Source organism: Colletotrichum paranaense, assembly GCF_030867605.1.
Source record: "Colletotrichum paranaense strain IMI 384185 chromosome Unknown Scaffold_5.1, whole genome shotgun sequence".
NCBI lineage: Eukaryota > Fungi > Ascomycota > Sordariomycetes > Glomerellales > Glomerellaceae > Colletotrichum > Colletotrichum paranaense.
Window position 1 is genome coordinate 3,493,210 of NW_026848963.1, and position 27,984 is coordinate 3,521,193.

A 27,984-nucleotide genomic window follows, 5' to 3' on the forward strand; every position below is an offset into this window, starting at 1 on the left:
TGAAGGCCAATCGCTTCAACGATAGAGCTTTCATATTCGACCCGTTTAGAAACAAGCCCTACGATGTCAATTGAGAAGCTTCGATTAAGCACCATCGAACTGATGGCTGTTGACAATGGCTGGTTGTTGGGAAGTGACCCTCAGGCTGCAATAAGACGCAGAAAGTATAGCGGGTCCAGCTCGTCTGATTTCTTGCCTTTGGGCGGTGTGGACTTTTTACCTCTTCTAGCTATCTTCAGTGCAGCACACCAAGCTTCCATTCTCTCTCAGCAATCCCACAAGGCACAATTTCCATAGTCACAGCCCACAAGGGCTTCGGCGCAGCATCCCAGAAGATTTCAGAGCTGCAGCTCGCGAAGCTCCTACAAAATGACAGATGGGAAGAGGAAACAGTCGGGTGGCGTTGGTGGCCATTCCGCTAAGAGAAGCAAGGTAGGTTTTCATCTGATTTCTGTACATTGCACTACGCAGTTGATTCCTCCCGACCCTGCCTGAACAATCTTATGAGAAGACATACCATTCTTCAGTATAAGTTCATGGCTGATGAGAAAGTAGGGTGGGCAAGGCTCCGGCAAATGGCAGACGCCGCAACACAAGGCGAAGGTCGCCAGTCTTCAGGACAAGGGCGTCGCCCTCGGGGTTGGCGACAAGGGTATCTGGGTCACATTTGCCAGAGGCATGGACGGAAAGTCCATTAGCGAATTCAGCATACTATGTGACGAGGTTTGTTGATTCTGCCATCATTTCGCATTTACGCTCACTCATACGACTACGCCTCAGTACGCAAAGATACTCTACGACATCGTTCCCCCCGGGGAAGAAGTTGAATCAGACGAGGAAGACGAGGACATTGAAGCGTCCATAAAGAAGGAGCTCGATGGTATCAGCGAAGTCAACAAGGGCAAGACCAAGCGTACGTTCAAGGCCATCAAGGCTGGGATCGAGTGTGTCTTCTTCATGAAGACAAGGGATCCCATCGACCCCGTGGAGCTCTGCCGTAAGATGTGCATAGACGCCAGCGTCTGCACTGATCTCAAGGAGAGGAAGACAAAGTATATCAACCGGCTGACGCCGGTCACCTCTATGGATAAGGCATCTGAGAACGGCGTGGTGCGAGTCGCTAGAAAGGCTCTGGCCGCGCATTTCGATCTCGTAGATGAGACAGCTCAGGCTGCAGAAGGCGACGCAGAGAAGGTCGAAGGAGGGAGTGATGCTCGGACTGAGAAGCCGGCCTGCACAGTACGTTCACTCATGGCAAATTTTGACTGGGTGATTCAGGCTGACATATTTGGCAGTATGCCATCAGACCTTCCATACGCAGCAACAACTCACTTGATCGCGACACGCTCATTAAGCAAATCGCCAGCGTCGTCAGCCCGCGGCACAAAGTCGATCTCACTAATGCCGACAAAGTCATACTTGTCGATGTTTTTCAGGTAAGGGATGACTAGTAGGATAGAGCTAGCGAGCATCAAACTGACTGGTCTGTAGAGTTTCTGCGGTATGAGTGTTATTGAGCGCAGTGACTGGGAGGATTTAAAGAAGCTCAACGTCAACGAACTGTACAAGGCGTCTCCTGGAGCACAGGCAAATCGCCCGGCACCAAAGGAAGGTGAAAATGAGGCAGCATGAGTAGTGCATGAGGTCGTCAAGGATACACTTGGGATCACCCATCGACCAAGCGACGGGAGCACTTACCGTATAGCATTCGTGAAACCCCAAGCGAAATAGCCAATTGGTCTTGCGAATACCAGATGATGAGAGTTGATAAAAGGCATGATTCACTCACTTGCACCTTGACAAGCACCGTCCCCCCTGCATGACAATATCATTCGACATTGGTGGGCTTTTGGCTCACTTTTGGTTCCTTCTGACGACATTGCGTAGCAAAGAAGGCGATACGCCCCCTTCAATACATTGAGAGGGTTATTCATAGAGACCCAACGTTATACTGTGCGACTTGTGTATTCTCCTGAAGTATGGCCACTCGTCCCTCGAAGATGTTCAGAGCCGGCGGCCCGAGGTCTGGCGTTTCGATTAGTGTTGGTTGGGTAGCCTTGGTGAAGGCTGCTGGCCTTACGTACGTGACGCGCAAACCCCAAATAGCCTGCGACAATGGTCGAGCCCGGATTTTACCATACACACTGGAGTGTTTTCTAGCACAGATTTTATGCGGACTGAGCTGCTATGAGTGTTCGTCATCTCAGGGCTTCATGACGGCAATTTGATGGGAACCCGACGCTGTTTCTTGTGGGAAGTTAATCGTGAGAGGAGGAGCAGCAATGAACGACCCGGGCTCTACCAAGTACCATGATGGCCAGATATCTCTGCAACGTGATATGGGATATGGGGAAATCCATGCAAACATGGGGGCAAATGCGGTCACGTAGGTGTTGTGTTGGTGGAAAAGTAGCAGCTGAAAGCCGAGCGCTCAGGGTGGAGCGAGGTGTAAGCCGTGTGGAGAGTGCGCATCTGCAAGCATGACGGCGCTAAGCCTTATCTGTATAAATTTGACGAGTCTCCAGCATATGGAACGTTCCAAACTTCTATTTGGGACCCAGATCCGTCCCTTGGCCGCTTCAACCACATTATATCAGCTGGCAGGGGGGGCTAGTATGTTGGAGCTTGGGGTCGGCGGTCGATCCGGAAACTCAACATTGGCCATCATTGCAGACCCAGTGCATGCAAATATCAGGCCTCTGCAGCATAGTCCTTTTGCAAGTGGACTCCGTCTGGCTGGATGAGGGGGGATTTGAAATGGTTGATGCAGAACTTCTAGATCGCCCATCTTTTACCTTACCTACTGCTAGATGGGATGCGTACCTCAGCCGGTAACTACCTTACCGGAAAGGTACCTACAGAGCTTTGGGTTCCTAGATTACCTTGGCTTACTAAGTACCTTCTATACTTCCCTTTCTGCGAGGTGTATGCCATCCGCACAATGCGACTACCTGACCGGCCAGGAGGTATGTGATTCGGTGGTCCCGTTAGAACATTCTACCTTGGCATTGAGGTGTGAGATGTAATGGCGACAGAAACCAGAGAGTAAGAAGACAGTAGTTCAAGTATGACTTGCAGCAGCATGCTTCACCAAGTCGGCTTGACGCTAGCAAAAGTTCCTGCGCTGGTGGGCTGGATCTTGGGCTTGCATTTCCGACAACTTGCGTGAGCGTCGAGGCAGGCATTGTATCTGAGAACTTTACAGTTCAACATGCGCGGCGTTTGTGCGAGAAAGTCAACATGGCAGATGTTTCAATGGCTCGCGGCGTGCATTTGACATACCTCATCGCGGGAAAAGGCGACGGCCAACTGAAGATCCCCAACTTGAACATAGCTACCGAATCCGTACACTGCGAAGCGACTTGGCATTTGACGACAACCCGGGGTATCAAAGCTCCCATCTCATCTTAAAATACTTTGCCTGCCCTTGGATCTTGAGGTGTTTGTTTATCCGTTGGCATGGATCTGTATCCGTCCACTGTTGTCGAGCTAAGGCACCTTGCTATGAGAATGGAACAGTGAGATGAGATGAGAAAAGAGTGGGTGAGTGGGTGGTGGCCGCCCCGACGCTGCGGCCAGGGATCCGAGAGCCACCAGTTTCGCTTAATCGCATCCAATCAACAAATTCCCGGCTCGCTTGACGATGCAGAGTCCCGCTGGGGGCTCCCTGTCAACCTCGTAGCCCCCATCCCATCATGAGAACCCTGCGAATAGATTTCCTCCATTCATTCCACTTCTTCACCAACCTCACCTCCCCAGATCGCAAACTACCTATATCTTAATCCCTTCTTTCTTCCCACACCGCGAAAAAATGATAAGCTTGTACCTATGCTCCTGGCTCGCACACTCTGCTCCCCCTTGAACTTATTGCAGGAATATCTACCTTACTTGCTAGTGCCTGCATGAGGTGAGGTCAGGTAGCCTGTAGGTAAGCTATGCGCTTGTGGAGATCGTCAACCGCACGATTAGTCCAGACTCGACACTTATCCTCTTTCTCTTATGGGAAGTAAAAGACGTTCATCTGCAACCTCGCTTGACTTGACCCCAAGTGGCACATTCTTTCGTATGTTGTTGGCATCCTGCGTTGCAGAGCCCCTCTCTGGCCCCTGCCTGTCTTCTCCTTTACCGACATATTTTTCATCTGCACTCCGGTACCTCATCTCTCTTCTCGGCCTATGTCCGTAAGGTCCATTCACAATTCTTCAGTCGCTTTTTTTGGTTCCCCCCTCCCTCTTTCTTTCCGTCTGTCTGCTGTATGTGTATGTGCACACTTGCGTGTCAGTCTCTCACACACACACACCTACAAACGCTCATGGAGGTCCATGGGTCTTGCGCGCTTGTTCCCTCCCTGCGCACCTCATGGCCAAGGTAACTTGTAAGCGAAAGGTAGGTTGTTAGCAGACGGCTTATACGTTGCTTATACGTTGTCGCTGTTTAGTGTTGTCCCTCTCGCTTATTTCTCACACGCTCATTGAGCGCATTTCCCCCTTCCCACCCACTCAGCCAGTGTTGCTCCTTGTACGACGCCTCGCCCGTCACCACCGAGCCATCGCGCCTTAGTCTGTCAACCTCTTACTCTCTCGCCTGTTGCGCCTTCTCATTAGTTCGTCTCGTGTGTTGGCTTGTTCTCGACCGATCTCGCTTGTCCTGGAACAGCTCAAGGTCATCCTCATTGCTTGGCTACCTCATCAAGCTCATGTCCTTGAGCCTGGTTTTTGCGCCGCCCGCCCATCATGTCTCGCTCCTCGCCTCGACCGCTGCAATGCAACTGCATAGCTTAGCTTACCCTGTTTCTCTCACCTGTCTTATCTTCACCTTTGAGGCGTACGAAGACACTTATGCTGGCTCAAACAGGTGCTGCCCCGACCTCTGTTCGGACGGTTGCCGTCTTTTCTTGCGAAACAAGGATTTGTGTGTGGACCAGCTTCACTCACTCCATCGTTGGCTTTGGCCTTTCCACTCAGACCTTCACACCCCTGGGCTCTCAAACACCCTCAACCTCTGCCCTGCTCATCGCCGAACTTCCTTTCGCTTATGGTCGACTCATCTTTCCGTGATTTCATGCGCATACCTAGTGCCCTACCGTCGTCAGCATCATCCTCCTCCTCCTCACCATCCGGCCCGGATGACATAAGCGAATAGTCCCCGTAAACCTCACTTGCCGGCTCACCTTTCGAATCCGCCTCGCTAGACACCCCGTTTCTATTGGAGTGATCTCTTGGTGTTGCCCTTGTTGGCATGAAAACGTCCAAAGTCCCCGGCCGGACCACTCCGTGTGTCCAGATTACGCCGCAACACGACCTTGCAAACCCCCACACCTTCGTCTGGGAAGCCGTAGAGCACTCGCTATATCTAGCTCCTTCGCCCAACCCCTACCACATGGCTCCTGGTCGGTGTCACCGCACTCACACCTCGACTTCACCTTGCATACCATTCGCCTGCCAGAGCGTTTCGCAAACCTGCAGCATCCCGCCCGTCACGCATCGACCTTCCATAGGGCAGAACCTGTATCACAATACAGTGTCAACGACGTCCATGTGTGCGCCGCCTCCTCCGGCAAAGCCCATACAGACCGTTATAAGCCGTTTGGTACCCCAGGCCACCGTCCAACAAGTTCAGGTGATGCCATCGGTCCATTGTCAACGCGTCTATGGAGTCAAAGTCTCCACCGGAGCGAGCTTGGTTCTCGTCGTTCCCCCGCCGCCTATGGTCAAGCTGCTGCGATCCGAACGAGCCTCCGTCGTCTCGGAGGCTGCCGTATTAAGATGGCTTGCTGGCAAAACTGTCGAGACGCCTCTTCTCCATGAGAAAGTTACGGAAACAGAAGGCTCGCCTTGGTCAACCTCTCCCATTGCCACTTACGAGAGTGGGACCACGAATTGTTCTGATGTCGCGGTACAAGAACTGCGGGCTTTGGTTCCAACCCTCATATCACATACGGCCGCCACGAACGAGCTGGGCCTCGAATGCAATCTCGTCAAGCCAACACTAGGCACCCCCATCTCCGAACTCAGTCCACCACTCTCATCGGCCGAACGGAGAACAGTTGATTTTCAAACTGGTCAATTATATCGGCAGCTTTGTGAGCAAGTGTCACCCACTGGACGATTCGGACCTGCATTTGCTGTTCTACCTCCATGTGCGCCATCACCAGCTACAGACTCCACGAAGTCTACGAGGCGAGATGTAGCCGCGAGATTGATGGAATCAAGAGGCGTCCATACCTGGACTGTGGCCTTCCACTCAATGTTAGAGGCAGTGCTTCGTGACGGGGAGGATATGCAAGTAATGTTGGGTTACAGTGCCATTCGACGGCAGTTCAAGCGTTTCGAGCATGTGCTGGATGGAATCAAAACACCCCGGCTGGTGGCTGTTGACGTCGGCAAAGATGTCAACACCCTTGTGTTCAGAAAACGAGGCTCCGGAGACGACGCATCTCTGGTCGAGTACAGACCGCAGGGGAGATTTCAACACACAGACCGCCGCGGTAGTGACGCAAGTAGCGAGGTTGGCGATGAGTATGATACCGGCTCGGATTCCGGAGACGACAACGCGTCACTGACTCTCCAACACGACGATGGCATCGTCATGGCTGGCATGAAGGATTGGAGCAACTTCGTCTTTGGAGATCCACTTTTTGCTCTCAATATCGGTCGTGAGCCTAGTGGTGATTTTCTTGCGGGATTCAACTGGTCCTCAAACACTCGACACACCATCATCTCAATGTTTTCCTCGGATCTGATTGAGGACAAGGAGAGAGCTCACGTCCGCCTGCTGCTATACGACTGCTACCATACAATCACGCACATTGCGAGAACATACTTCCGCCCGCAAAAGGACATCAGCGGACGCGAGCTGGAGGCACGAAAGAGGTTGAACGCTATCCTGTCGCAGCTTGATGCTCTTGATGACGCCGGCACACGGAGGGGAAGAAGACCAAGTGGCGAATCAAGCCCGGCCAATAAACGGTCGAAGAGCGGGGAATCGTCCGACTAGTAGAAGATGGTCGTGTATCGAAAGGTGATGCTTATGATGAACGAACATTCTTAGAACATACTTCGGGAAAGACACGTCTAGAGCCTGGCGTACGGTTGCTTCCTGGAGGAAGATGCATTCGTCGTTTCAATAAAGACTGATTAATGACCTACAAGATCTTGGACGTTTGTCTTCTTCATCGCTTCTTCTTGCCTTCCCCGGCATCGTCGTCCTCGTCTCGCGGAAGCTGAAGTCCCATCATGCCTAGAATGTTTCCAGCCGGACCCGGCATACCACCCTGACCCTTGAAGCTTTCGAGGAGGTTCTTGGCTAGATTGTAGTCAATGTCAACTTCGTCGTCTGCCTCTTCATCATCATTGCTTGATTCAGGCCCACTGCCTCTCCCCTTCCCTTTCTGAGTTAGGGCTCTGTCTCGAGGTTGGTCCAACTTTAGAGCACCGTGTTCATTGAGCTCAGCTTCCAACTCAGCGGTAAGCTTCCGAAGGTCATCGCCGTCAGGTTCCTCGCCTCGCCCGACAGCTTTGGTATTCTCTCTTGCCGCAGGCGATTTGCTTGGAACATCACGAACGTCGAGCTCTATGGGTGCTAGTCCCATCATCTCTCTCATCATGCGAGAAAATTCCGCTTCGTCAAAGCTGACCGCCTTGTCTTCGTCTTCGTCATCTTCGTCTGTCTCCATGCCCTCGGATCCGTCGTCGTCGTCGTCATCAATGTCCATTTCATCGATCTCGGCACCGTCTAGTCCTGCATTCTCATCGTTGAGAAAGGCCTCGAACCGGGAGACGATTTTGCGCAGGTCTGCTTGTGTTGTGGCATCTCCAAGGCTCGGGTTCGGTTGAGATTCGGTCCCGCCTTGGCGTCCTGAAAGCTCTTTTTCAAAGTCTTCGTAGTTGATGTCCATCCAGGACTCGTCATCATCGCGACCGGCGTCCTTCCAGCTGCGGATTTGTTCGTCTGTAGGGAGCACTGAATCTCCATCCTCCTCAAGGTCCTGTACAATAATACTAGCCGCCCTGGCTTCACGACTATCGGCCTTGTCAACATTGTTGAGCATTATTTCGAATCCACATGTGAGTTTCATGCCCATCTCCAAATGTGTGTGCTCGACCCCCTTGACCCGTTGAATAATACCAGCCCAAGGGGCAGGCGGCTCGAACCTTTGCGATCTGAGTTGGGCGAACAACACCCTGGTAAATTTGACGCTCACCGTGACAAGATCGACCGGGGGAAAAGTATGACTTTTTTTGCTGGACAGAAGAGTGTTCAGATCTAGCGCATCGCGGAGGTAGAAGGACTCCACAGCTGGTGCAACGGCCTTGGGAATTTGGCGTAGGACATGGACAAGTCTTCGAGGAATTGTCACGAGCGAGTGGTGTATGGACTTGTGAATATGGCCAGGGTACTTTTCAAGGCGATAAAAAGCCTCAGCCTCTATGAACTCTGAGTGCAAGAGAGAGTCGGAGGTGGATTTTATAACGCGCAAAGCGTCCGATAATGCCAACAGCCGGGTTTTAGTGCCGTCTTCGGTTGTGTGAGGGATGATTCGTAGACGGCCATTGTTAATCCAAACACGGTTCTGGTCTGTCTCAGGACTCAACCATTTGGGAAGAACGTTGGCTGCCTCTATGAGGAGAAACTCCCCATCAGCGTCATAGACACGGATCCATGCAGTGGGTTGAACTTTGGAAAACTCTCTGAGGATATAGACAATCAGCCATTCGTCCTCGATCGAATCTCCGTAGTCAGTGATTCCTCGGAGAAACGAGTTGCCTGTCGGAGTCTTAGCACTCAAATCAAAAGATTGAATCATTCTTTGGGGGGGGGGGGGGGACGAACCTTGCTCTGTAACCACATCGAGAGCGAAGAGGCCCTTTTGCCAAATATAGTCTGCGGTCAGGGAGTTTGCAAGTTGCAGAGCAGTTTTTCGTAGATCGTCGAGTCTGGAAAGTTGCTTCAGGGGATCATTTGAGGCGTTGGGGTCAACAAGAAAAATGCTATACTCGACGCAATTTTCTCGCAGGTTGGGAGCATTCTGTTCGTGGCGGCCCCCTGCTTCTCCAGCTCCTCGTTGTGGATCAGCCATGACAAATAGCTTCGAGATACCTTGGCTGGCCAGATGAAGTTGTAAACGCGCAGAGAGCGGACAAAACTGTTGTTGCTGTTGTTCTGTTGTGGCAGAGCCGTGGGTTTTAGCTCGTGATTTACTCAGTCGCAGGCAGGGCTGGTATTTTGAGTGGAGGTTGGATGACTTCTTTCAATGGAAGCCAAGCGATTTCGAAAAATGCTCGAGAATTCTTGAGGACCTTTGCATTAAATTCGTAATTGCACATAAGTAGACCCTTAGTCTGGAGTGTGCAGGCTTGCCTTGCCTGAATTGTTCACCTCTATCTATCTATCTGATAGAGCTCTTTCGATGGTAACTGCATCCCAGACCTTGAAGACTATTGGTGCTGGAACACCTGCCTACGGCAAAGAGAGTCGTAGTCGCTCAGAAGAGCGCCCCACCAAAGCCCCGGTCACCTACCTTACCTTCAGGTGCCTTAGCACAGTGACTTTGATAAATGTCTGCCCGGAGCACTGTACGCGTTAAGTGTTCGATTAATGGAAGGTGCAGGCAGACATACCTTCCAGGTTAACTTACCTGACCTTACCTCAGCCCCCACCGCGGACAACCACACAGTCGCGTTCCGTCATCCGACGCGTCGCACGAAGCTTTCGTGGTCATTCAATCTGGAAGGCTACAGCCCAAGTTATCCAACGACAGGTCCCCAAAATCTGCGTCCACCTTTGTTAACACCAAGTGCGATAGGCGCACTGACTGTCTACTGCCCGACGTCGCAAAATCTCAACACAGGCGCATCTTCTGGGCTACTCGTCATGGCCCCCGCTAAGAGATCCCACGCCGTCTCGGAAGCAGGCAGCGGAGACGAGGAGGAGGAGCTGGTTGAGGTGCGGCAAAAAAGGTCCAACCTCGCTCAGGACGCACCCGTAGGTTTCTCCAAGAATGTGAGTTCAGAATATTACCTATGAGATCAACTGACACTTCTGGAATTCTGCAGTCCAAGCGGGTTCGACTATCAAACACTGCTCAGCCGACCAAGTCGATACCCCCAAGGGATGAACCCCCAAGCTCCGGAAGCGAAGACGGTGCGGACGAAGAAGAGGAAGACGGACGAGCCGGCCGTGAATCGCCTCCCCGAACCCAATACGAAATCGCCCGGGACGATGGTTTCAGGCACTTGCAGTACGAGGATCAAGACGATCAACGTGCTACGCAGAAAATCAAAAGCCGGCCGCAGCGCATCGGCGACAACCATGCTGCCGAGAACGGCATTATTGAGAGTGTCGAGTGCATTAACTTCATGTGCCACGAGCGCCTCTTTGTCGAGCTCGGTCCCCTGATCAATTTCATCGTCGGCGAGAATGGAAGTGGCAAGAGTGCAGTCCTCACAGCCCTGACCTTGTGTCTTGGTGGCAAGGCTAGCTCCACCAACAGAGGCGGAAGTCTCAAGAGCTTCATCAAGGAAGGGAGAGACAATTCTGTCATCATTGTGAGGATCAAGAACCAGGGCATTGACGCCTACCAGCCCGATCTGTACGGCGAAACCATCAGAGTCGAACGCCATTTCTCCAGGGCTGGCGCCAGTGGCTTCAAGCTGAAGAGCGTGACTGGGAAAACAATTTCTACAAAGAAGGCCGACGTTGATGAGATCTCTGAGTATTGGGCTTTGCAGGTCGACAATCCACTCAACGTTCTATCGCAGGACAATGCCCGACAATTTCTGAATTCTTCGTCACCCTCTATGAAGTACAAGTTTTTTGTTCGAGGTGTCCAGCTCGAACAGCTTGACAACGACTACAAACTCCTAACGGAAATTCTCGAGAGTCACGAAGCAAAGCTACCGAGCCTAGAGGAACATGTCCGTCGTGCGAAGAGAGAGCATTCGGAGGCGCAGAAGCTCAAGGACATTGCTCAGAAGAACGAAGAAATGAGAAAGACATATCGCCGTCTCCGTAACCAGCTTTACTGGTCACAGGTAGCTGAGCAAGAAGACGTGCTCGTCAAGTACAACGATGAGGTCGCTGCTCTGGACGGGGAAATCCAACGCGCTACTGTGCTCATTGAGCGCACAACACAGGCTTTAAGTCAGCGCGATGAGCACCTTGAGCGTGCTCAAGGTGCAGTCGAGACGGAATCACAGGAAGCCGGTACTATTCAGGAAAGTATCGCCCTCGCCGACGAAGCGTACCAAGAGGCCAAGCAATCAGTCACCGACATACACCATCAACTCAGAGATGTTCAACAACGGCTCAAAAGCGCCGGACAAGGGGTGGCTGATTTTGAGACCAAGATTGAAGCCGAGGAGCAGCGACTGGGCGCTGGAGCTGGGAGCGCCCGCCAGGAACAAGAGAGTCTTCTGAATGAAGCAAGAGCAGAAGAGTCTACAATTAAACAACAAATCGCCGACGAGAATGACACAGTGCCGCAACTCAGGGCAGAGCTCAATCATGCCCAGAGCGCCTTACAAGGGGGCAAGGCCGATGTCGATAGGAAGAGGGCGGAAATTACCTCAGCCGAGGGACGTTTGCGCAGCCTGGAGCAGAACAGAGGCTCTGTTTGGGCTGCTTATGATAAGAAGATACCTCTCCTTCTTCAAGCGATCGAGCGAGAAAACGGGTTCCACGAAAAGCCCGTTGGGCCCATTGGAGCCCATGTTCAGCTCACTCAACCTGAGTGGTCCCCAATTTTGGAGACGGTCTTTGGCGCAACGCTGGATGGCTTCCTTGTATCCAACAAGTCTGACCAACAACGACTGACAAAACTCATGCAACAAGTCAACTTGCAGCGCTTTCCCCCAATCATCATCAGCAAACGGCTGCCACTCAACACCAAACTCAGGGAGCCGGACGCAGCCTTTGACACTGTTCTCCGGGTACTCAATTTCGACAATGAATGGGTCCGCAGTCAGCTCATTGTGGCACACACTATCGACAAAATCGTTCTGATAAGAGAGAGGACGAAGGCAGAAGATGTCATGATGAGCGATTCACCTCCTCCAAACGTCCAAGCTTGTATTTCTCTCCATGATGGCGCTGGTAAGAGAGGTTTCGGCCTTCGCATGGCCCGGTCAAGCGGTGCAGGATATAACACAGGAACCATCAACCCCTTCCCCCGGGCGCCTAGGATGAAGTCTGACGACCAAACACAAATCAGTCTGGCAAAGGAATCGTTGGCTCATCTACGTGGGGACTTACGCTCGATAGAGCTGAAGCGGCGGGAGCTCGACCAGATAGTCGCAAAATGCAACGCCGCTCTCAATAACCAGCAACAACAGGGGCAATCGCTGGAGCGGAAGTTGTTGCGGGTCCAGGCCAGGATTGAGAATATCTCTGCTGAACTGGACCAATACGAAGGAGCGGATGGTCGCCTTATCTCTCTCCGGGAAGAGTTGGAGAAGATTAAGGCTGAACGAGAGCATCACGGAACCCAATATGGCGAAATGCGACTGCGACAAGATGAACTCAATAAGAAATGCGAAGAGTGCAAGAGGACGCTTGCCGATGAGAAGGGGAGAATGAAAGATTTTCAGGCTCGAATCACGAAGTTGCAACTCGCAGTCCAGAAAGCGGAAGACCTGCGCAAAATGGCAGTTCTCGAAAAGAATCGCGCGTTCCAGGACCGTGATGATGCGGTGCTCGAGAGAGAACGAGCAGAAACGAGGCGTGACGAACAAGCCGAAGTGGTCGCCAACTTCACTCAACAAGCCATGGACAAGGCGCCGCAGCGAGTGTACATCGAGGAAGGCGAAACTCATAGGAGTATCGAGAGCAAGTACGCTGTTATTCACCAACAGCTGGAGAAGAGGGCTCAAAGATTGGGGGCGTCGGACGAGGAGATCAAGGAACGTGCGGCTAGGGCTGAGGCTGCATATGAAGCTTCACAGCAACTTTATAAGGGCCAGCAGGAAGAGCAGGCGGCAGGCAAGCTCAACCTGGAAGATCGACTGAACAGGTGGCGACTGTTCCAGCGACATATCTCGGCACGTGCTCGCATCTGCTTCCAGTACTTGTTGAGCGAGCGAGGTTTCAGGGGCAAGCTTGCCATAGACCACCCGCAGCGCCGGCTGCAACTTTTCGTGGAACCAGATGAAACCCGCAAGGGCACTGCTGGCCGGAGCACAAAGACGTTGTCAGGTGGTGAAAAATCATTCTCCTCCATATGCATGCTGCTGGCCATTTGGGAGGCAATGGGCTCACCCCTGCGATGTCTGGACGAATTTGACGTGTTCATGGACAATGTCAACCGTACCATCAGCACAAACATGCTTGTAAGTCTGATTTCTATTCGTGTAATTTTCGTATAATTGTATCTACTATGCTAACAAGAACCCCTTTCTTCTCAGATCACCGCTGCTAGACGCTCCGTATCCCGTCAGTACATCATGATTACACCAAATGCGATTGAAGGACGAGCCACGCTTGACAAGGACGTCAAGATCATCCGGTGCGTTGTTCTACATTGGAGGACAACCCTCGCTTTGCTCCTCTTTGAATTGCGGCTAACACATGTAACAGTTTAACCGATCCCCGGCAGCGGACGTTGGTTTGATGCCACAGCTGGCTAATTTCGTTCACAATTCCATGAGCAACGGCGTTCAACTTAATCAGTTTTCGTTTATCAAAAAGTGCGGGTGAAGGGACAAGTGATTTCTTGGCAGTGACAGGCGTTTGGGCAACATACCCCCCCTCATAGTCATGGACATGGGCTCATCTACCTAAGTTAGGACGTGTCGGCTCAGCATTGAGTGAGATGGCTGGCTGGAAGGGCGTCAGGGACATCATCAGCGAGCAACAAAGTCCGCGTACTAGAAACAATAATATACAATAGCATACATAGCGAGACCTGGGCCTCGGTATTTCCTGTTATACACATGTCGTTGCCGCTGAGGAGGCCTAGATTCGAATCCCCTTGCTCCTCAGAACATTGACACCCGCGCTAGCTGTGAAACCAACCCACTGTCCGAGAGAACCCATAACACCACCAGCTTCCTTGACCTCACTCAGTCGCCGCCGCAGGAAGTCTCTGGTGTCTTTGAAACCGGCCGACTTGTCGTTGGTCATGAACAGCTCGCTCGACGCGTAGATCATGGACAGGCTGGCGCGCTTGGTATACCATGAGGGGTCGACGGCAGTGTCGCCGGAAAGGAACCAGATCTCATCGACCAACTTGGCGAGTTCCTTGAGGGAAGCAGGCACATAGCTCGGTTGTGCCATAACCGCCAGGGCCTATTGCATCCATCATAAGTATCAAGCCAGAACAGTCTCCCAAGCAGACTCTAGAAAGGGGTTGTACTCACCTCTTGCCAACGGTCGATGACGGTCTTATTCTCTAAAAGCCGCTCCCAGGTGAGGAGTTCTACTTTTTCACTGATACCAACTTGCGAGCTCTCTCCGAACACCTCCTTCTCCTTGTTGGCCAGGCCTTCACGTTTTGTGACGAGGTGGTATCGAATCAAGCTGAAAGGACCGTCCGGCAGCACGCTGGTGCTGATGTCAAGGTATCCAGTATCCCTGGCGCCGAGGGCGAGGGCCTTTTGTGAGAAGCCATACTCTGGGACATGCTTATACGCGGCGGAGAGGATCGTCGATTCGTGGGGGTGGAAGGTTGTTGTCGGATCCGGGTGGTCGTAGGAATGGTAGGCACGAGTCGTCCGAGGCGCGACTGCGGAAGCTCTCGGACATTGGCACAGGGAGCGGAAGGCCAACCTGGCAGTCGGACGGCAAGGAACGGACATGGCGACGGGGGAGGAGGAGGCGGGCTCTTTGACATACGGGTATTGCAAGCCTGTGGTTTCTACGAAAGTTGGCTGATTCTAGACTGGCTTCTTTTTTTTTTTTTTTTTTTTTTTTTTTTTGCCCGTCCCTCTCCTAGGCTCAGCCATCCCGAACTGTTCGGGTGAACCCGCCCGGGCGACATACCTGCACGCACTGGCTCTTCGGATCGGCCAATTGCTCCAGGGATTAAGCTAAGCCCCCCCTGTACCTCACCCTATGCCTTTGAGTCGGCATACTTCAATGACGATAATTAATCATTCACCAACACCGAGCTAAATTATTAACAAAACATAGTCTATGAATCCAGAGCAGTAAGTATCATCGAAGAACATGGAAGGCTGGGAAAGAATACATATTGAAGCCTCTCTATCGGTGCCTAATTGTGGAAGTAGTCGAATAGGTAAGAAAACCTCACTTGGGTTGCTCTCAGTACGGACAACTAAGCGGCAACCTACCTTACCTAGTAGTAACTGCGGTACGCCTCATTTTTCTCACCATGGTAACACAGCATCTGCGCCAATATGGTGGTCCATTCAAGCAACTGGACTGATTGGATTGGTTTCCAGATGCTGAGATTCAGGTCACATTTACGCACCCACGTCAATGTGATCATTTGAACACTATATAACACGCCCCTTCAAGTTGTAAATGGCCCGATCTACTTACCTTATGTGCACGGTATCAGCAGGCTGTGTTTGCGTCTTGGTGAGCCATATGTCGCAGCCAACACCGAAAATGTATAGGCACGAATAAGTAACACCTAGTCCACCACATCAACGGGCCGAGGAAATGCATTGATACTGATAGGTAAGGTCGTCTTAGGGTGGGAAACAGAGCGGAACGGTTGAGGTACTAAGGTAGTCGCCGGCGAGCTGATGGGATGTCCATCGGTGGCTAGGAGCTGCAGTGCTGCACAGTTAGACGTGCTTTGCGATCCACATTCGGGCCAAGGCTCTCCTGCTGGCTTTGTCAAAAACACCCAACGGACCGTGCTTGTTACATGGTGTCATGATTCAACCCGTTGTGGAAGACTGGATACCGACTCTCAGCAGAGGCTGCAGAGCCACCGCGATGGCCCTCAAGGTTGCGACTGGACAGGGAGGATAGTCCTGGAGACGTGACACCTTGGTAGACAGAGTGGGGAAGTACCTTGAGGTAGGCAAGCAGGCACTTAGCGTAGGTATCTTCCATTAACATCAAGGTCCTTTGGCCGTGCCATGCCTCAAACCGCGATGCTGTCGAGTTTTTCGACTCTTTGGCAATTCATGTACTTACCTACCTTGCGCGCGAAGCAGCCTGTAGGGCTGGCTGAGATTTACTCTGGGGATAAAGCAAACGAAGTGAAACGGCTGTCAAATGCCTTCCATCTGCATGGTCTGTGGCTGGTGGTGCTTTATTGGCATCCGTAGATAGATGCTAGTAGTATGGTAACTTGACAATGGTAGATTTGGCGTCGAGTGTCGGGAAATATCCATTTCTGCCACCATTCGGGACCGTCAGACCTCACTACTACTACTGTGCAATAGCAGGTACTCATGGAGGGGTGAAAAGGTTGGGGGGGGGGGGGTGTTAGCTCAGTTGCTGTGTGCTCTGTAGTGTATCAGTCGATGTTACCTTGCCGTACCTGGGTAGGTACTCCGTAGATGGTAGGTAGCTGCAGCAAGCTGCCAAAGTGAAGAGCACGATGCATTCCCGGTACCTAGGCAGTATTCGTACTTTAATGAATTGGATGATTCTCTACACCAACATGATTCGCCATCTGAGGGTGCTGGAGCTCCGCCATCTGCTGTGCCTGTTCAGTGTTCACATTAATTACATGATTACCTGCAGCTCGTCTCCACAGGCATAGCTCACCAATGGCCAATGAACGTGAAAAAGCTCGTCCCGCAGGAGAGTCGTCGGGTTATGCACGGATCAGGATGGGAGCTACGGGCGCAACGTCGAATTCAGAGTGAGTACCTACTGTAGAGAAAGTCCAAGAAGTTTAGGTACCTTGATTATCCCTTCTTGACGACGCGACACTAAGGTAGGTACTGCGTAGTGAATCTTACACTAACGTACCTGAGCACCTAACGAGGTAAGCAATGCGTGGTGTATCCGTAACTAGGTACAGGTAGGCGGGACAGGTGAATATCATGAGATCCGATACCTGAGGTGCTTAGGTAGTCGCCCACGCCGTATTCTCACACTTCACCTGCTTTGCTTGTATCATCTTTTACTGCGTAGGTGAGGTAGGTAGGCACCTTGCCCTTGGATAGGTAGGTCTTTGCATGTACGTACTATGTAGTAATTATGGCAAGGCAAGGTATCAAGCTTGACCACCAACAATGATGGGTGCCTGATGGTGCCTGGCGCTCTTCGAGCCTGCCTCCCTCTTCAGCTCCCGAGCTTCTTATTGGCTGCATTCGCGCTGAGAGGTGGCCTCGCCCCGGCTTGTTGCCCATCTCACAGTACTCGTACCTACCTTAGGTAGGTACCGTGTCTGCCGTGCATTTCGCCCTTTTTTTTTTTTCTCTTTTCCTTAGCAGACCGGAAAGGCACAACATCCTCCGTGCCTCTTTACCTTCCTTACCTTACCTTCCCTCGCCAAAAAGTTCCCCATCCATCGATCCAGTGCTCCATACAGTTGGGCACTTTCGTCCTTCCATTGGCATCATCACGCCTTCCTCAGCAAACCCACTTCACCTCTGCCAGTTACCATCTTCAGCATTGGATAAACCACCTTCCTTACCTTGGAGCCCGAATACTGACCGAGGTCTACCTTGCTCTACCTAGGCAGCTAGCATACCTCACCGACCTTACCTTAGCTCACGGCCAGGTAGCTCACCTCAGGTAAGCAATCTACCTTTCCTCAGCTCCAGTCGCCAACAATATCGTCTGGATCCAAGCATCCAAGGGACTAGTGACGCCGCCCCCACGCGAGCGCCACAGTTTCCGAAGCCGCGTCGTTGAGGTTCTTCCGACCCAGCTCGTGTCGAATCACTCCGTTCCGTTTTGCTTTCGCCGCCCACCTCACTGTCCACTCACACACCTTTACACCACACCCGACACGCGCAGTCAGTCAGTCAGTCACTCACTCACTCACTCACTCACTCAGTGCCTTACCACTTACCCGCCCAACCTCTTCCTCTCTCTCTCTCCCTCACCTCACCTCTCTCACCTCTCACACACGCGCGTACCTCGCACACCACACGCAAACACACACACGCACACGGGGAGACTGGGCCCGTTGTCCTTTATTTCTGCGCTATCCATCCTTTCCCCTGCCAGGACCTGACTTGACCTTACCTTACCTGACCTTGGTCGCCTTGCGCCTGCCGCCCACATTACCTCAACACCCTTCTCCATCTACGCATACCTAACCTTGCCTGACCCGACCTCAAGTATCTCTTCAGGACAGTAACGCGCGCGCGTCACATCACTTCACAACGTATCGCATCACGGCAAGCAACACAGCAGCAGCAACGAACCAACGACGCCTCACGTCGCAACACGGCACAACATACGCTGTATCGAGTCGTCAACCAATCTTTACCACTCTCACCCCCTCTCTCTCTCCGCATCGCCCGAGTCGTCCGTCACCATGGGTAAGTCGTGATCGAATCTCTCATTTTCTCGTCAATTTGTTGCCTACCCTTCGTTGCCCCCCAGCACCACCACCTTCATCACCAGCTTGTCGTCGTGCGGCTCGTAGCTTGCGGCTTGCCATCTATCCTTGAATGGTCACTCTCCCTACTCTGCGTTCCGCTTCCCCTTCCAGCATTGATCCTCTACCGGACTGCAACTTCACCGCGTCTTCATTGCCCTCAAGTACCTTCCCTCCCTGAGCTCAAATGGCATTGGCTTCACTTGCTTCCTTCCCCTCCTCTTATATGATTACCCATTCGCTTTTTACCTCGTTACATGGGCCCTCTCTCGATCCGGATGTACACCATCATGTTCACTTGACCCGTTCTGGCACAGGGTTGAAGCTGGAGCTCTATTCTCGTCTCCATACTCGTCCGGGAGTCGGAGCCCAGGCCGACTCCATCTCTCATGTTGGTCCGAAACGACGCAACACCTCTCCAGCTTAGAAACCACGTCCATTGCTGTCATGAACACTTTCCTACCCCCCTCTACCCCCCTAGGTCCTGCAGCTAGCATCTTCCAAGCAGCTCCTGCCACCTCCCCTACCTTACCTTACCTTACGCTCGCCTCACACACTCCCTCCTGCCGCTGTCCTGGACAAGTAAGGACAGGACAGTACGGAGTATTGTCCAGCCTTACCCTACATATACGTACGCTCGCTCATGCCTGCCTGCCTTTTGTACACCCTTCGTACACGCGCATGCCTGACTTGGGACACACGCGGACATCCCTCCATCCACCCAACCGTTCAATCCCAATCCCCCCATCCGTTGATCCATCAATTCATGCCAGGCCTTACATACATGTGTGAGAAGAACGCCGGCCTGCCTCAGCCCAGCCCATATCTCTCTTGCCTTACATAGGCTTGATGGTTCCCCCCTCCCCGCCACATCCTCCTTCTCCCACCCACCCCTCCCTTCTGCCTCCCCTTCGCTTTCCCACCCCCTCCTCTACAGAGAGAAAGAGAAAGAGAGAGCAGGAAAGACGGAGCGAATACCATTTCTTCCTTGCGTATTGTCCGCCAGCTGCATTTCCTTCCTACTCCTTCTCCACCGACTGGCCTCGTACCCCCCTCGTCCCTCTTCGCTGCTGCCCACCTTTCGAGTAAGGTATCCAAATATCCTCGCCGGTACCCTCCTTCTCTTGCTTCTTCTCCTCCTCTCCTCCTCTCTCCCTCTCCTCCCTATCTCCCTAGCCATCTTCTCGTGTTACTCTTGCTTTTTTGTCCCATATACTCTGGGAATCTCCTAGCTTTCCGGCAGTTCCAACTAACTCAATCTCTTGTAGCTGACTCCGGCGACACCTATCGACCTGTGAGTGTAAGATCACCCCAGTTCCTTCTGTTGTCCCAAACTCAAAGCGTCCGTCCGGAATCATTGTCGAGCCGGTACCTGTCCCTGTATTCCCCCCGTTCCTCTCCGCCCGAGCCGGTGTCTGTGCCTCCGCCGCGGTCTCCCTTCCCACCAGCGTCTTGCTCGCAAGTTGTGCCGCGCCGTCTCAAAGAAGATGGCATAGCTTAGGAGGCACTTCATCACGACTGCACCTTCACTTCTCGAGTTTCAGTGGCTATGCGACTCATCCGACGCTTGCTCGTTTCCGTCTGGTCATTCGGGATGAGGAAAGTGTCGGAGGTGGTGCAGCGCCTGCCTGACCTGGTTCGGCTGGCCTTCCGGGTGTACCTTCGGTGCTTCGCAGACAGACCTACCTATCTACCTACCTTGTTCATCTCCCTGCCTCCAAATTTCACCCCCTCACCCAACCTGATGCCATCAAACCACGCTTGCTGCCAACCACTTCTCACCAACGTCAAGTGACTTGCGAAACACCAACACAGTCCTCTGGACATATACGCTTCGGCCAATGGCGACGTTCATCGCTAATCTGCAACAGAGGGAGAGATCTCGATCGCCTCGACGTGGACGTTCGCGCAGTCCCAACCGCGCATCAAGACGCCGTTCTTTCTCTCCTCGGAGCCGATCCCGTAGTAGAGACGAATATCGCGGAAGGAGAGACCGTTCCCCCATGACTGGAACCGGCGCTCCGTCTGGAGGATCTAGCACTGGCTACGGAGGGGCACCACCACACCGATCGTATGAGGAGCGCGCAGCCGCCCGCGAACAAATGATGAGCAATATTAGGGAAACGTCTCAACAGGATCGCCGCGTCTACGTCGGCAACCTTTCCTACGATGTGAAGTGGCATCATCTCAAGGACTTCATGCGACAGGGTAAGTGCAGTCATTGGCACTTTGGCCCAGGTTGCGCAAGCTGACTAGTTGGGATGGTATAGCTGGAGAGGTTCTCTTCGCCGACGTGTTATTACTTCCAAATGGAATGTCGAAGGTGGGCTTCTACACGTAGTCTATGGCTGGTTTTTTCTTTTGTGGACTCTTCCCTCTGGCTATTGATGGAATCGTTGGGTTGACGGGTTGGGACTTGTGTCCGTGGGTGTATGTAGGGATGCGGGTAAGTTCACATGCCATCTCGGATTCAACCGCGATAGATGTTGACGGCGAGATTACAGAATTGTGGAATATGCGACGCGGGACCAAGCCCAGAACGCTGTGGCCACTCTCAGCAACCAGAACCTCATGGGTCGACTTGTCTACGTTCGAGAGGTACGTTTTGAATAGTACCCTGTGGTTCGTCGAATGCTGTCTAACTATGGATTTATAGGATCGCGAAGCTGAACCCCGTTTCATCGGCGCCACTGCCAACCGCGGCGGCTTTGGTGGTGGTGGCGGTGGGATGAACCCCGGTGGTTTCGGCGGCGGCGGCGGTGGCGGCGGCTACAATCCCGGAGGGGGCAGCCGACAGATTTATGTTGCCAACGTTTGTTCCCCCTAGTCTTGGCGTAGGATTCTAACGCTTCCCGATACTGACTGCAACTGCTCACAGCTTCCCTACACTGTGGGCTGGCAAGACCTCAAGGACCTGTTCCGACAGGCTGGTAAGTAGAACACCCAAAGCCTCTTCGCCAATCAGACCCATTGGTGTCCCTCGCGATGAAACTTGGAGACTTATTATCAAATGTGCTAGCTCGCAACGGAGTCGTCATCCGCGCAGATGTTCATCTAGGACCTGACGGCCGTCCCAAGGGATCGGGAATTGTCGTATTCGAGAACCCCGACGACGCTCGCAACGCCATTCAGCAGTTCAACGGTTATGACTGGCAGGGGCGTCTTCTTGAAGTCCGTGAAGATAGATTCGCTGGCGCAGGAGGGCCCATGGGCTTCGGAGGCCGAGGCGGCTTCGGCGGTGGCATGCGAGGCGGTTTCGGCGGCGGATACGGTCGAGGCGGATTTGGCGGCGGCCGTGGTGGCTTTGGTGGTGGCGGCTACGGTCGTGGAGGTTTCGGCGGCGGTGGCCCCGGCCCCGGCGGTCCCGGCGGTCCCGGTGGCCCAGGTGGCTTTGACGCTGGCAACGCTCCTTCGGTGCCTCCTAACCCATTCACTGACTACGCAACCGCTGGAACCGATCGCAGCGAGGTCATTTACACACGAAACGTAGGTTCACTTGCCCAGTTCCCCGCAAACCCACACTAACACTGGGTAGCTTCCCTGGTCCACGAGCAACGAGGATCTCGTTGAGCTATTCACCACTATCGGAAAGGTTGAGCAGGCCGAGATTCAGTACGAGCCGAGCGGTCGCTCTCGCGGGACTGGTGTAGTCCGTTTCGATTCTGCAGAAACCGCGGAGACTGCAATCGCCAAGTTCCAGGGGTACCAATATGGTGGCCGGCCATTGGGACTGAGCTTCGTGAGATACCTCAACGCTCAAGGTGGTGGTGATAGCATGGACACCGATGTCCATGCAGGCTTGACGCAGGATCAGATCATGTAAAGGGTTCAAGTGATGCGATGCCCCAGCAACATGGTATCCAAAGGCCTGGACTCTAGCCTCGTCCTTTCACCCACGATGTAGCGCGGTCATTGGACGTGGTAAGCTGTCACTGAACGGCCTGCAAAATTGTTATTGTACTCGTCACGCATTTCCTTCACAGTCTCATTCACTTTCAAAATGGCAAAATCTCCTTTCCTTTTCGAGTTGCATTTCGGGTATGCAAGGCGGGATGAACTCAGCCATGATTGGCTGCAGGGTACGACTCGTCGACCACTCTGAATCGACTCCTCATCACGCAATGTCGTTGTTATCATTTACCTATGAGGGTTCTTTCTGCCTCAGTCGTACAGTCATCGCGGACAAGCACTCCGGCAGCGTCTGCTGAAAGTGGGCTTGCGAGAAAAAAGTTATCCTTGGATGGGGATGTATGTATCTTCCTCGTCTTTTCCGAGGCCAGCTAGCGAGGTAGGAGGTGAATCAAGCTCCTCAACCTGGAATGAATTTCGAATAGAACTCAAATTCAAAGATGGCGGAAGTTCCCATCCATCAGAGACTGGAAGACGGTGACATGGCGATCCAAGCAGTATACAATCCAACAAGAATCGCATGAGCGGCGCCTGAGACTTCAGCATGCTAGACCATCGGTCGCAAAGGTAAGAGGGATGCAATACTCGTGTTGTAAACATTTCATTCATCTATACGGCCAAGTGTGAAGGTCTGATGCATTGAAGGTGATGGGCTTCACCCACTGGCGAAGGTTTGTCATAACCACGTTGTGTATTCCACAAAGCAAGATGTCTCAGCAAACCACAAGTTGTACAATATGAAAACTGTGGCTAGTGACCCTGAGTTTGCACCTCAGTGCAAACCGAAACGCGAAGAAGTCTCTCCCGTCCCAGTCAGAGTATCTTCTCTTTAACTTGCAATCCAATTCTCATAAAACGATGCCGAACCGCTGGGTAACGTTATGAATAGAGCAGACATCTCCAACCAACCCTTCTTGATTTAAAAAGCCCTACTTGAAACCGAGAACCACCTTGACTCTTGCCTGTATTCACCACACACGAATGCTATAAACATGTGCGAACTCCATCTTTACTGGTGCCCAAGGTGCCGGACGAGATGGCAGAAACGCAAGAGACTAGCGAGTTGCGAGGGCAGAGAGCAGGCGTCCAAGTGCCCAGAGAGCCTTTGCATGTACGTCGGAAACCCGAAAAGGCCCAGACGAGAGGAGTGCGAGAAGTGCGCATGTGTGATGGAGACCGTCGAGGGGTTCAGCGAAGGCTTATTTTTCATACAAAACTCCCGTCTCGATTGTTGAGCACAACACAACAGACAAGATAGCGGTGAAGTTCATGTAACATTTGAAGACGCAGAGCTAGTTACTACTCAGCCTTAATAAGTTAATAGGTACTGAGGTCATGTAATCCACCTGTGACTCTTTCTATACAGCCCCGGACTGTCATCTTAAGCCCTCTGACAGGGACCGACGATGCTTGGGCGGTACGATGGGAAAGCGCCTACTTGTGCTCTCGGGCTCAGGACGATGGATACCAGGTACTGTGCCAGAAGCGTCGACGACGTGTGCGTGATATCTGATTTCCATCTCCTTCACCCCACCACAAGGGATGCACTGCCTTTTCGGGGGACAAACAATGGCGGTATATAACCTGGCTATATTGGTGGCGCAACGGAAGTTCAACTCAAGCCGTCCTTCCCTCACGCCGCAGCGACGGCCGTGACTGCACCTCCCTTCTTCTTTCTGGACTTGGCCTTCTTCTTACTCCGATCCCGGGGCTTGAGTGCGGACATACCCCCCTTGCAGATGTTGGCGTAGCTGGCGAAGAAGGATTCCAAAGCATCGGGCTGAACGATTGTGGACAGCTTGATCTTGTCGTCTCTGTGTTTCTTCGACTTGCCGTTTGTCGCGCGCACAATCACAGGGAGTGGATTTGCGGGGTGGAGGTCGGAGAAGGAATCATCGCCGGCTGGTGGTGTCGAGGCCGTATCTTGGCCGTAGGTTACTAGAGAAGACGATGAGTCTTTGGGTATCTCGGGTGCGGCCGCGAAGTAGTGGACATACATCTTTTCTGGACGAGGAATATGGAGCCACGTCCCTTGCTCTTGCGTTGTTCGAAAAGCTCTGCCAACTTGCCGAAGAACTATGGTCGAGTTGTTAGCAAGACCATTAACTTATAGAAGGACACATCGGATGCGATAGGGGCGAAGTAGGAAAAAGTATACCTCTTCGTGACTGAGGTGGGCTGACATTATCACCGAAGCGTCTAGCGTCGCGCGCAACCAGATGAAGCACTACGATAGTAGAATAATGCAGCTGCACGGTGTGTTATTCCATCAGAGACGCCGGGAATGATGGGATGTCGGTATACAAAAGCTACCAGTTTGGTGAAACGGGCTGCTGGGTGCTCATGTGCGGCTTTGGCCATTCCCCGCAGCAAGGCTATGATAGTCAGCAAGGGTGTATGGGCCCCCCGGACAGTGGGGTTAACTTGGAGCTACCTTACCCAGTATGCAAGGTGACATACCTACTTGGGACCATGAGCAGTGAAAAGCAGTTGCAACAGTTTTCTATTTACTAAGCAAATATACAACATAGTTCTTAAAAGAAATAGAGTAGAAATATAAATATAAACATCTATAATATAATAAATTACTTTGAAATTAATATATAATTAAAAAAAAGATTGAAAAGTAATTGCGTATAGTTATAGTATATTATGATATATTAATTATATATATTATAAGCTATGCTAAGCTGATATCATCACACTATGTCGAGAGCCGTGAGATAATTTCAAAAGATATAAGTACTTTACCTTCTTAGTTCACTAAAAGAAACGGAGGGGTGTGGCGTGACCGCGCATCGGTGAGTCGGCGAATCGGTGCTCAGGTACCCGTTTTCGAGCTTTTACCCCACTAAAAAGTTTCTCGAAGTCGGCATTCGCGCAAGAGTTTCTCGACAAGACCTGGTTCCGTTGCTATTGCAAAGTCTGAGAACGTGTTTCTACACCTCACCATCCGACGATATGCCTCCAAAGCCGCTCGCCTTACCCACACAGCTCCTCAAACAGATCGGTGCGCCGGATCAATCTGCCACCTCAAGATCTAATCCTCGTTGGAAGAGCCAGGGACAGAACAGAAAAGATCGACGGAAAGCCGACAGGCAGTCCAAAAAGCAGCGGCAGACAACAAGAACAACAACATCGCGGGACCACCTTGTACAGATCCAAGGTCCTATCAGTAACCACGGAAAGGGCAATGATGGCAAACGTCCTCTCGACGAGCCAGAGGAGCCACGCAGCCCAGCCCCGAAAAAGCGCAAGCGGGAGCAAATCAGCAAATACCAAGACGAAGACGACAACGATGACTCCGAGAAGCCTTTAGTGTTGAATCAACCGTCTCGCGCTGTGCAGGAAAGGCTGGCCAAAGATGACGCCGAAATCGAGCAGCTTGAGCGTAAACTAGGATTGAAGAAGGGTCGGAAGTCCGTCCCCAAGGCTTTCAAGGACGACGGACTCGATGATTTGCTTGGCGATCTCAACGACGGCAACGAATCGGACGAAGGAAGCCACAGAGTCAAGAGCGAGGCCGATGCATGGCTTGCGGCAAAACGAAGGAAAGCGATCCAGGTCCAAGCAAAAATCAGGTCTATAACGGGAAGCGACGACGACGATGATGAGCCGGGGTTTACAGACGAAGAGGTATCAGATGAAGAAAATGACGAAGACGACGAGGACGAAGATGGAATCTTCATGGAAGATCAGGGCGACTCTGATGACCAGGGCTCACTGGGAGATTTCGACTCCGAAGATGAGGAGCCTGTCCAGGAATCCAAACCTATCAGAGAGAACCCATATCTCCCACCAGTCTCAGCTGGCACGCAGCTTCCCAAGTATATCCCTCCGTCGTTGCGAGCACGATCAGGTGGCGATGCAGATCTTGAGGCTCAGATCCGAAGGAAGCTGCAGGGTCCTGTCAACAGGGTCACTGAAGCAAACTTGGTATCCATTGTTGGTGAGATCGACAGGATATATCAGGACAATCCAAGGGGCCACACCAACAATATCTTGACAGGCTTGCTGATGGCTCAAATTTGCGATCCTACAAGCAAGCCCGATACGCTACTCGTCCTGTCAGCCGGCTTCGTTGCTGCTCTCTACAAAGTCATTGGTATCGATTTCGCCGCGCATTTCCTTACCACGGCTGTGGAGCGTTTCCAGGATGAGAGGGACAAAGCAATAGTAGCGGTCAACGAAGACCGCATACCGACGAAGGAGACATCTAATCTCCTCACCGTGCTTGCGGAGATGTACATGTTCCGTGTCGTCGGCAGCAACCTGATATTCGACTTTGTGCGGCTCCTTCTCGAGGATTTATCGGAACTGAATGCCGAGCTCTTACTGCGGATTGTTCGCGTATCAGGCCCTCAACTACGGAAGGACGATCCGTTGGCGCTGAAAGATATCGTCAGTTTAATTCGTCCTGCGGTAGCCAAAATTGGGGAGAGCAACCTGACGGTTCGCACCAGGTTTATGGTCGAGACCATCAGTGACCTCAAGAATAATAAGGTCAAGGCTGGCGCACAGGATCTGGCCATTCTTGGTGAGCATGTCACGCGCATGAGAAAGGTTCTGGGTTCTCTTGACGCGCAAAAGCTCAAGGCATCAGAGCCCCTTCGCATCGGTCTGAAGGATATCGAGAACGCAGACAAGACGGGCAAATGGTGGCTGGTGGGAGCCAGCTGGGCAGGCCAGGATACACGAGCGTCAAATAAGGATAAGGAGAGAAGCGCGATCGCAGGAGATGTTGACGATATGGTGGTTGCAGATGCTGACGATCTGGCGACTCACGATTACACGCAATTGGCACGAGAGCAAGGAATGAACACTGATGTTCGACGAGCCATCTTTATCGCGCTAGTTGCGGCTGCCGACTATCGGGACGCGTACATGCGTATTCTCAAGCTACGACTCAACAAATACAACAGACGCGAGGTGCCAAATGTCCTTCTCCAGTGCTCAGGAGCACAGCAACACTACAATCCTTTCTACACATTGGTATCCAAAAAGTTCTGCACCGATTCACGGATCAAGCATGCATTTCAGGATAGCTTGTGGACGCTATTCCGCAGACTTGGTGAGCCTCTGTTTGGAGAGGAGGCCGAGGAGGAAGACGAGGAGGGGGTAGACGACCGACGTCTCATCAACACTGCTAAGATGATGGGAAGCTTGGTTGCTGATGGGTCTGTCAGTCTTGGGATTCTCAAACCACTCAATCTGGCTTACGTCAGGGAGAAGACCAGCTTGTTCGTCGAGGTAATGCTCATCACTGTGCTTCAAGAGTGCAGTCACGTGAAGGGCAAGAGCCTGGAGCAAGCCCTTGGAGTATGCTTTGGCAGTGGGTTGACGCCAGCCCTCGCGAGGAGCGTAGGCTATTTCTTGCGCAAAAAGGTCCGGGCTACAGACCTTGTTGGCGGCAAGAAAGAGACTAGAAAAGTCAAGGAGGCGTGTAAGATGGCGGAGGCGTTGCTAGAAAAGCCAGACACGGGCGAAGATGCGTAAATCCAACAGCTTGAACATGGACGGGGAAATTTACAACATGACAAAACATCGATTCGCTCGTGCCTGCGTCCAAGTAACCCCGTGATTACGATCTGAAATCT

At 52.4% G+C, this 27,984-nt stretch overlaps 11 protein-coding genes across 11 annotated transcripts; 8 read left to right on the forward strand and 3 right to left on the reverse strand.

The window, feature by feature from the left end:
* Positions 1-369: 369 nt before the first annotated feature.
* Positions 370-1,632, forward strand: CPAR01_07580 (THUMP domain-containing protein; the record flags this gene model as incomplete). Its single annotated transcript, XM_060491849.1, has 5 exons — positions 370-432; positions 556-723; positions 781-1,239; positions 1,296-1,436; positions 1,492-1,632. 5 exons carry the CDS (start codon positions 370-372, stop codon positions 1,630-1,632), a joined length of 972 nt encoding a protein of 323 aa, XP_060350723.1.
* A 3,064-nt stretch (positions 1,633-4,696) lies between these two features.
* CPAR01_07581 (uncharacterized protein) lies at positions 4,697-5,134 on the forward strand (the record flags this gene model as incomplete). Its single annotated transcript, XM_060491850.1, has 1 exon — positions 4,697-5,134. One exon carries the CDS (start codon positions 4,697-4,699, stop codon positions 5,132-5,134), a length of 438 nt encoding a protein of 145 aa, XP_060350724.1.
* Positions 5,135-5,238: 104 nt separating this feature from the next.
* CPAR01_07582 (uncharacterized protein) lies at positions 5,239-6,996 on the forward strand (the record flags this gene model as incomplete). The annotated part of the gene is made up of 1 exon (XM_060491851.1): positions 5,239-6,996. The coding sequence occupies one exon, from the start codon at positions 5,239-5,241 to the stop codon at positions 6,994-6,996; it is 1,758 nt and encodes a 585-aa protein (XP_060350725.1).
* Positions 6,997-7,171: 175 nt separating this feature from the next.
* CPAR01_07583 (uncharacterized protein) lies at positions 7,172-9,079 on the reverse strand (the record flags this gene model as incomplete). The annotated part of the gene is made up of 2 exons (XM_060491852.1): positions 7,172-8,766; positions 8,833-9,079. 2 exons carry the CDS (start codon positions 9,077-9,079, stop codon positions 7,172-7,174), a joined length of 1,842 nt encoding a protein of 613 aa, XP_060350726.1.
* A 794-nt stretch (positions 9,080-9,873) lies between these two features.
* CPAR01_07584 (RecF/RecN/SMC N terminal domain-containing protein) lies at positions 9,874-13,606 on the forward strand (the record flags this gene model as incomplete). Its single annotated transcript, XM_060491853.1, has 4 exons — positions 9,874-10,002; positions 10,056-13,325; positions 13,401-13,501; positions 13,573-13,606. The coding sequence occupies 4 exons, from the start codon at positions 9,874-9,876 to the stop codon at positions 13,604-13,606; spliced, it is 3,534 nt and encodes a 1,177-aa protein (XP_060350727.1).
* A 344-nt stretch (positions 13,607-13,950) lies between these two features.
* Positions 13,951-14,792, reverse strand: CPAR01_07585 (rpsU-divergently transcribed protein; the record flags this gene model as incomplete). The annotated part of the gene is made up of 2 exons (XM_060491854.1): positions 13,951-14,283; positions 14,355-14,792. The coding sequence occupies 2 exons, from the start codon at positions 14,790-14,792 to the stop codon at positions 13,951-13,953; spliced, it is 771 nt and encodes a 256-aa protein (XP_060350728.1).
* Positions 14,793-20,481: 5,689 nt separating this feature from the next.
* On the forward strand, positions 20,482-22,301 carry CPAR01_07586 (RNP domain-containing protein; the record flags this gene model as incomplete). Its single annotated transcript, XM_060491855.1, has 7 exons — positions 20,482-20,686; positions 20,749-20,815; positions 20,983-21,076; positions 21,135-21,290; positions 21,357-21,408; positions 21,498-21,964; positions 22,014-22,301. 7 exons carry the CDS (start codon positions 20,482-20,484, stop codon positions 22,299-22,301), a joined length of 1,329 nt encoding a protein of 442 aa, XP_060350729.1.
* Positions 22,302-23,379: 1,078 nt separating this feature from the next.
* On the forward strand, positions 23,380-23,622 carry CPAR01_07587 (uncharacterized protein; the record flags this gene model as incomplete). Its single annotated transcript, XM_060491856.1, has 1 exon — positions 23,380-23,622. The coding sequence occupies one exon, from the start codon at positions 23,380-23,382 to the stop codon at positions 23,620-23,622; it is 243 nt and encodes an 80-aa protein (XP_060350730.1).
* Positions 23,623-24,020: 398 nt separating this feature from the next.
* CPAR01_07588 (signal recognition particle 14kD protein) lies at positions 24,021-24,572 on the reverse strand (the record flags this gene model as incomplete). The annotated part of the gene is made up of 3 exons (XM_060491857.1): positions 24,021-24,325; positions 24,385-24,463; positions 24,546-24,572. The coding sequence occupies 3 exons, from the start codon at positions 24,570-24,572 to the stop codon at positions 24,021-24,023; spliced, it is 411 nt and encodes a 136-aa protein (XP_060350731.1).
* Positions 24,573-24,730: 158 nt separating this feature from the next.
* CPAR01_07589 (uncharacterized protein) lies at positions 24,731-24,901 on the forward strand (the record flags this gene model as incomplete). Its single annotated transcript, XM_060491858.1, has 1 exon — positions 24,731-24,901. One exon carries the CDS (start codon positions 24,731-24,733, stop codon positions 24,899-24,901), a length of 171 nt encoding a protein of 56 aa, XP_060350732.1.
* Positions 24,902-25,348: 447 nt separating this feature from the next.
* On the forward strand, positions 25,349-27,883 carry CPAR01_07590 (MIF4G domain-containing protein; the record flags this gene model as incomplete). Its single annotated transcript, XM_060491859.1, has 1 exon — positions 25,349-27,883. The coding sequence occupies one exon, from the start codon at positions 25,349-25,351 to the stop codon at positions 27,881-27,883; it is 2,535 nt and encodes an 844-aa protein (XP_060350733.1).
* Positions 27,884-27,984: the final 101 nt, after the last annotated feature.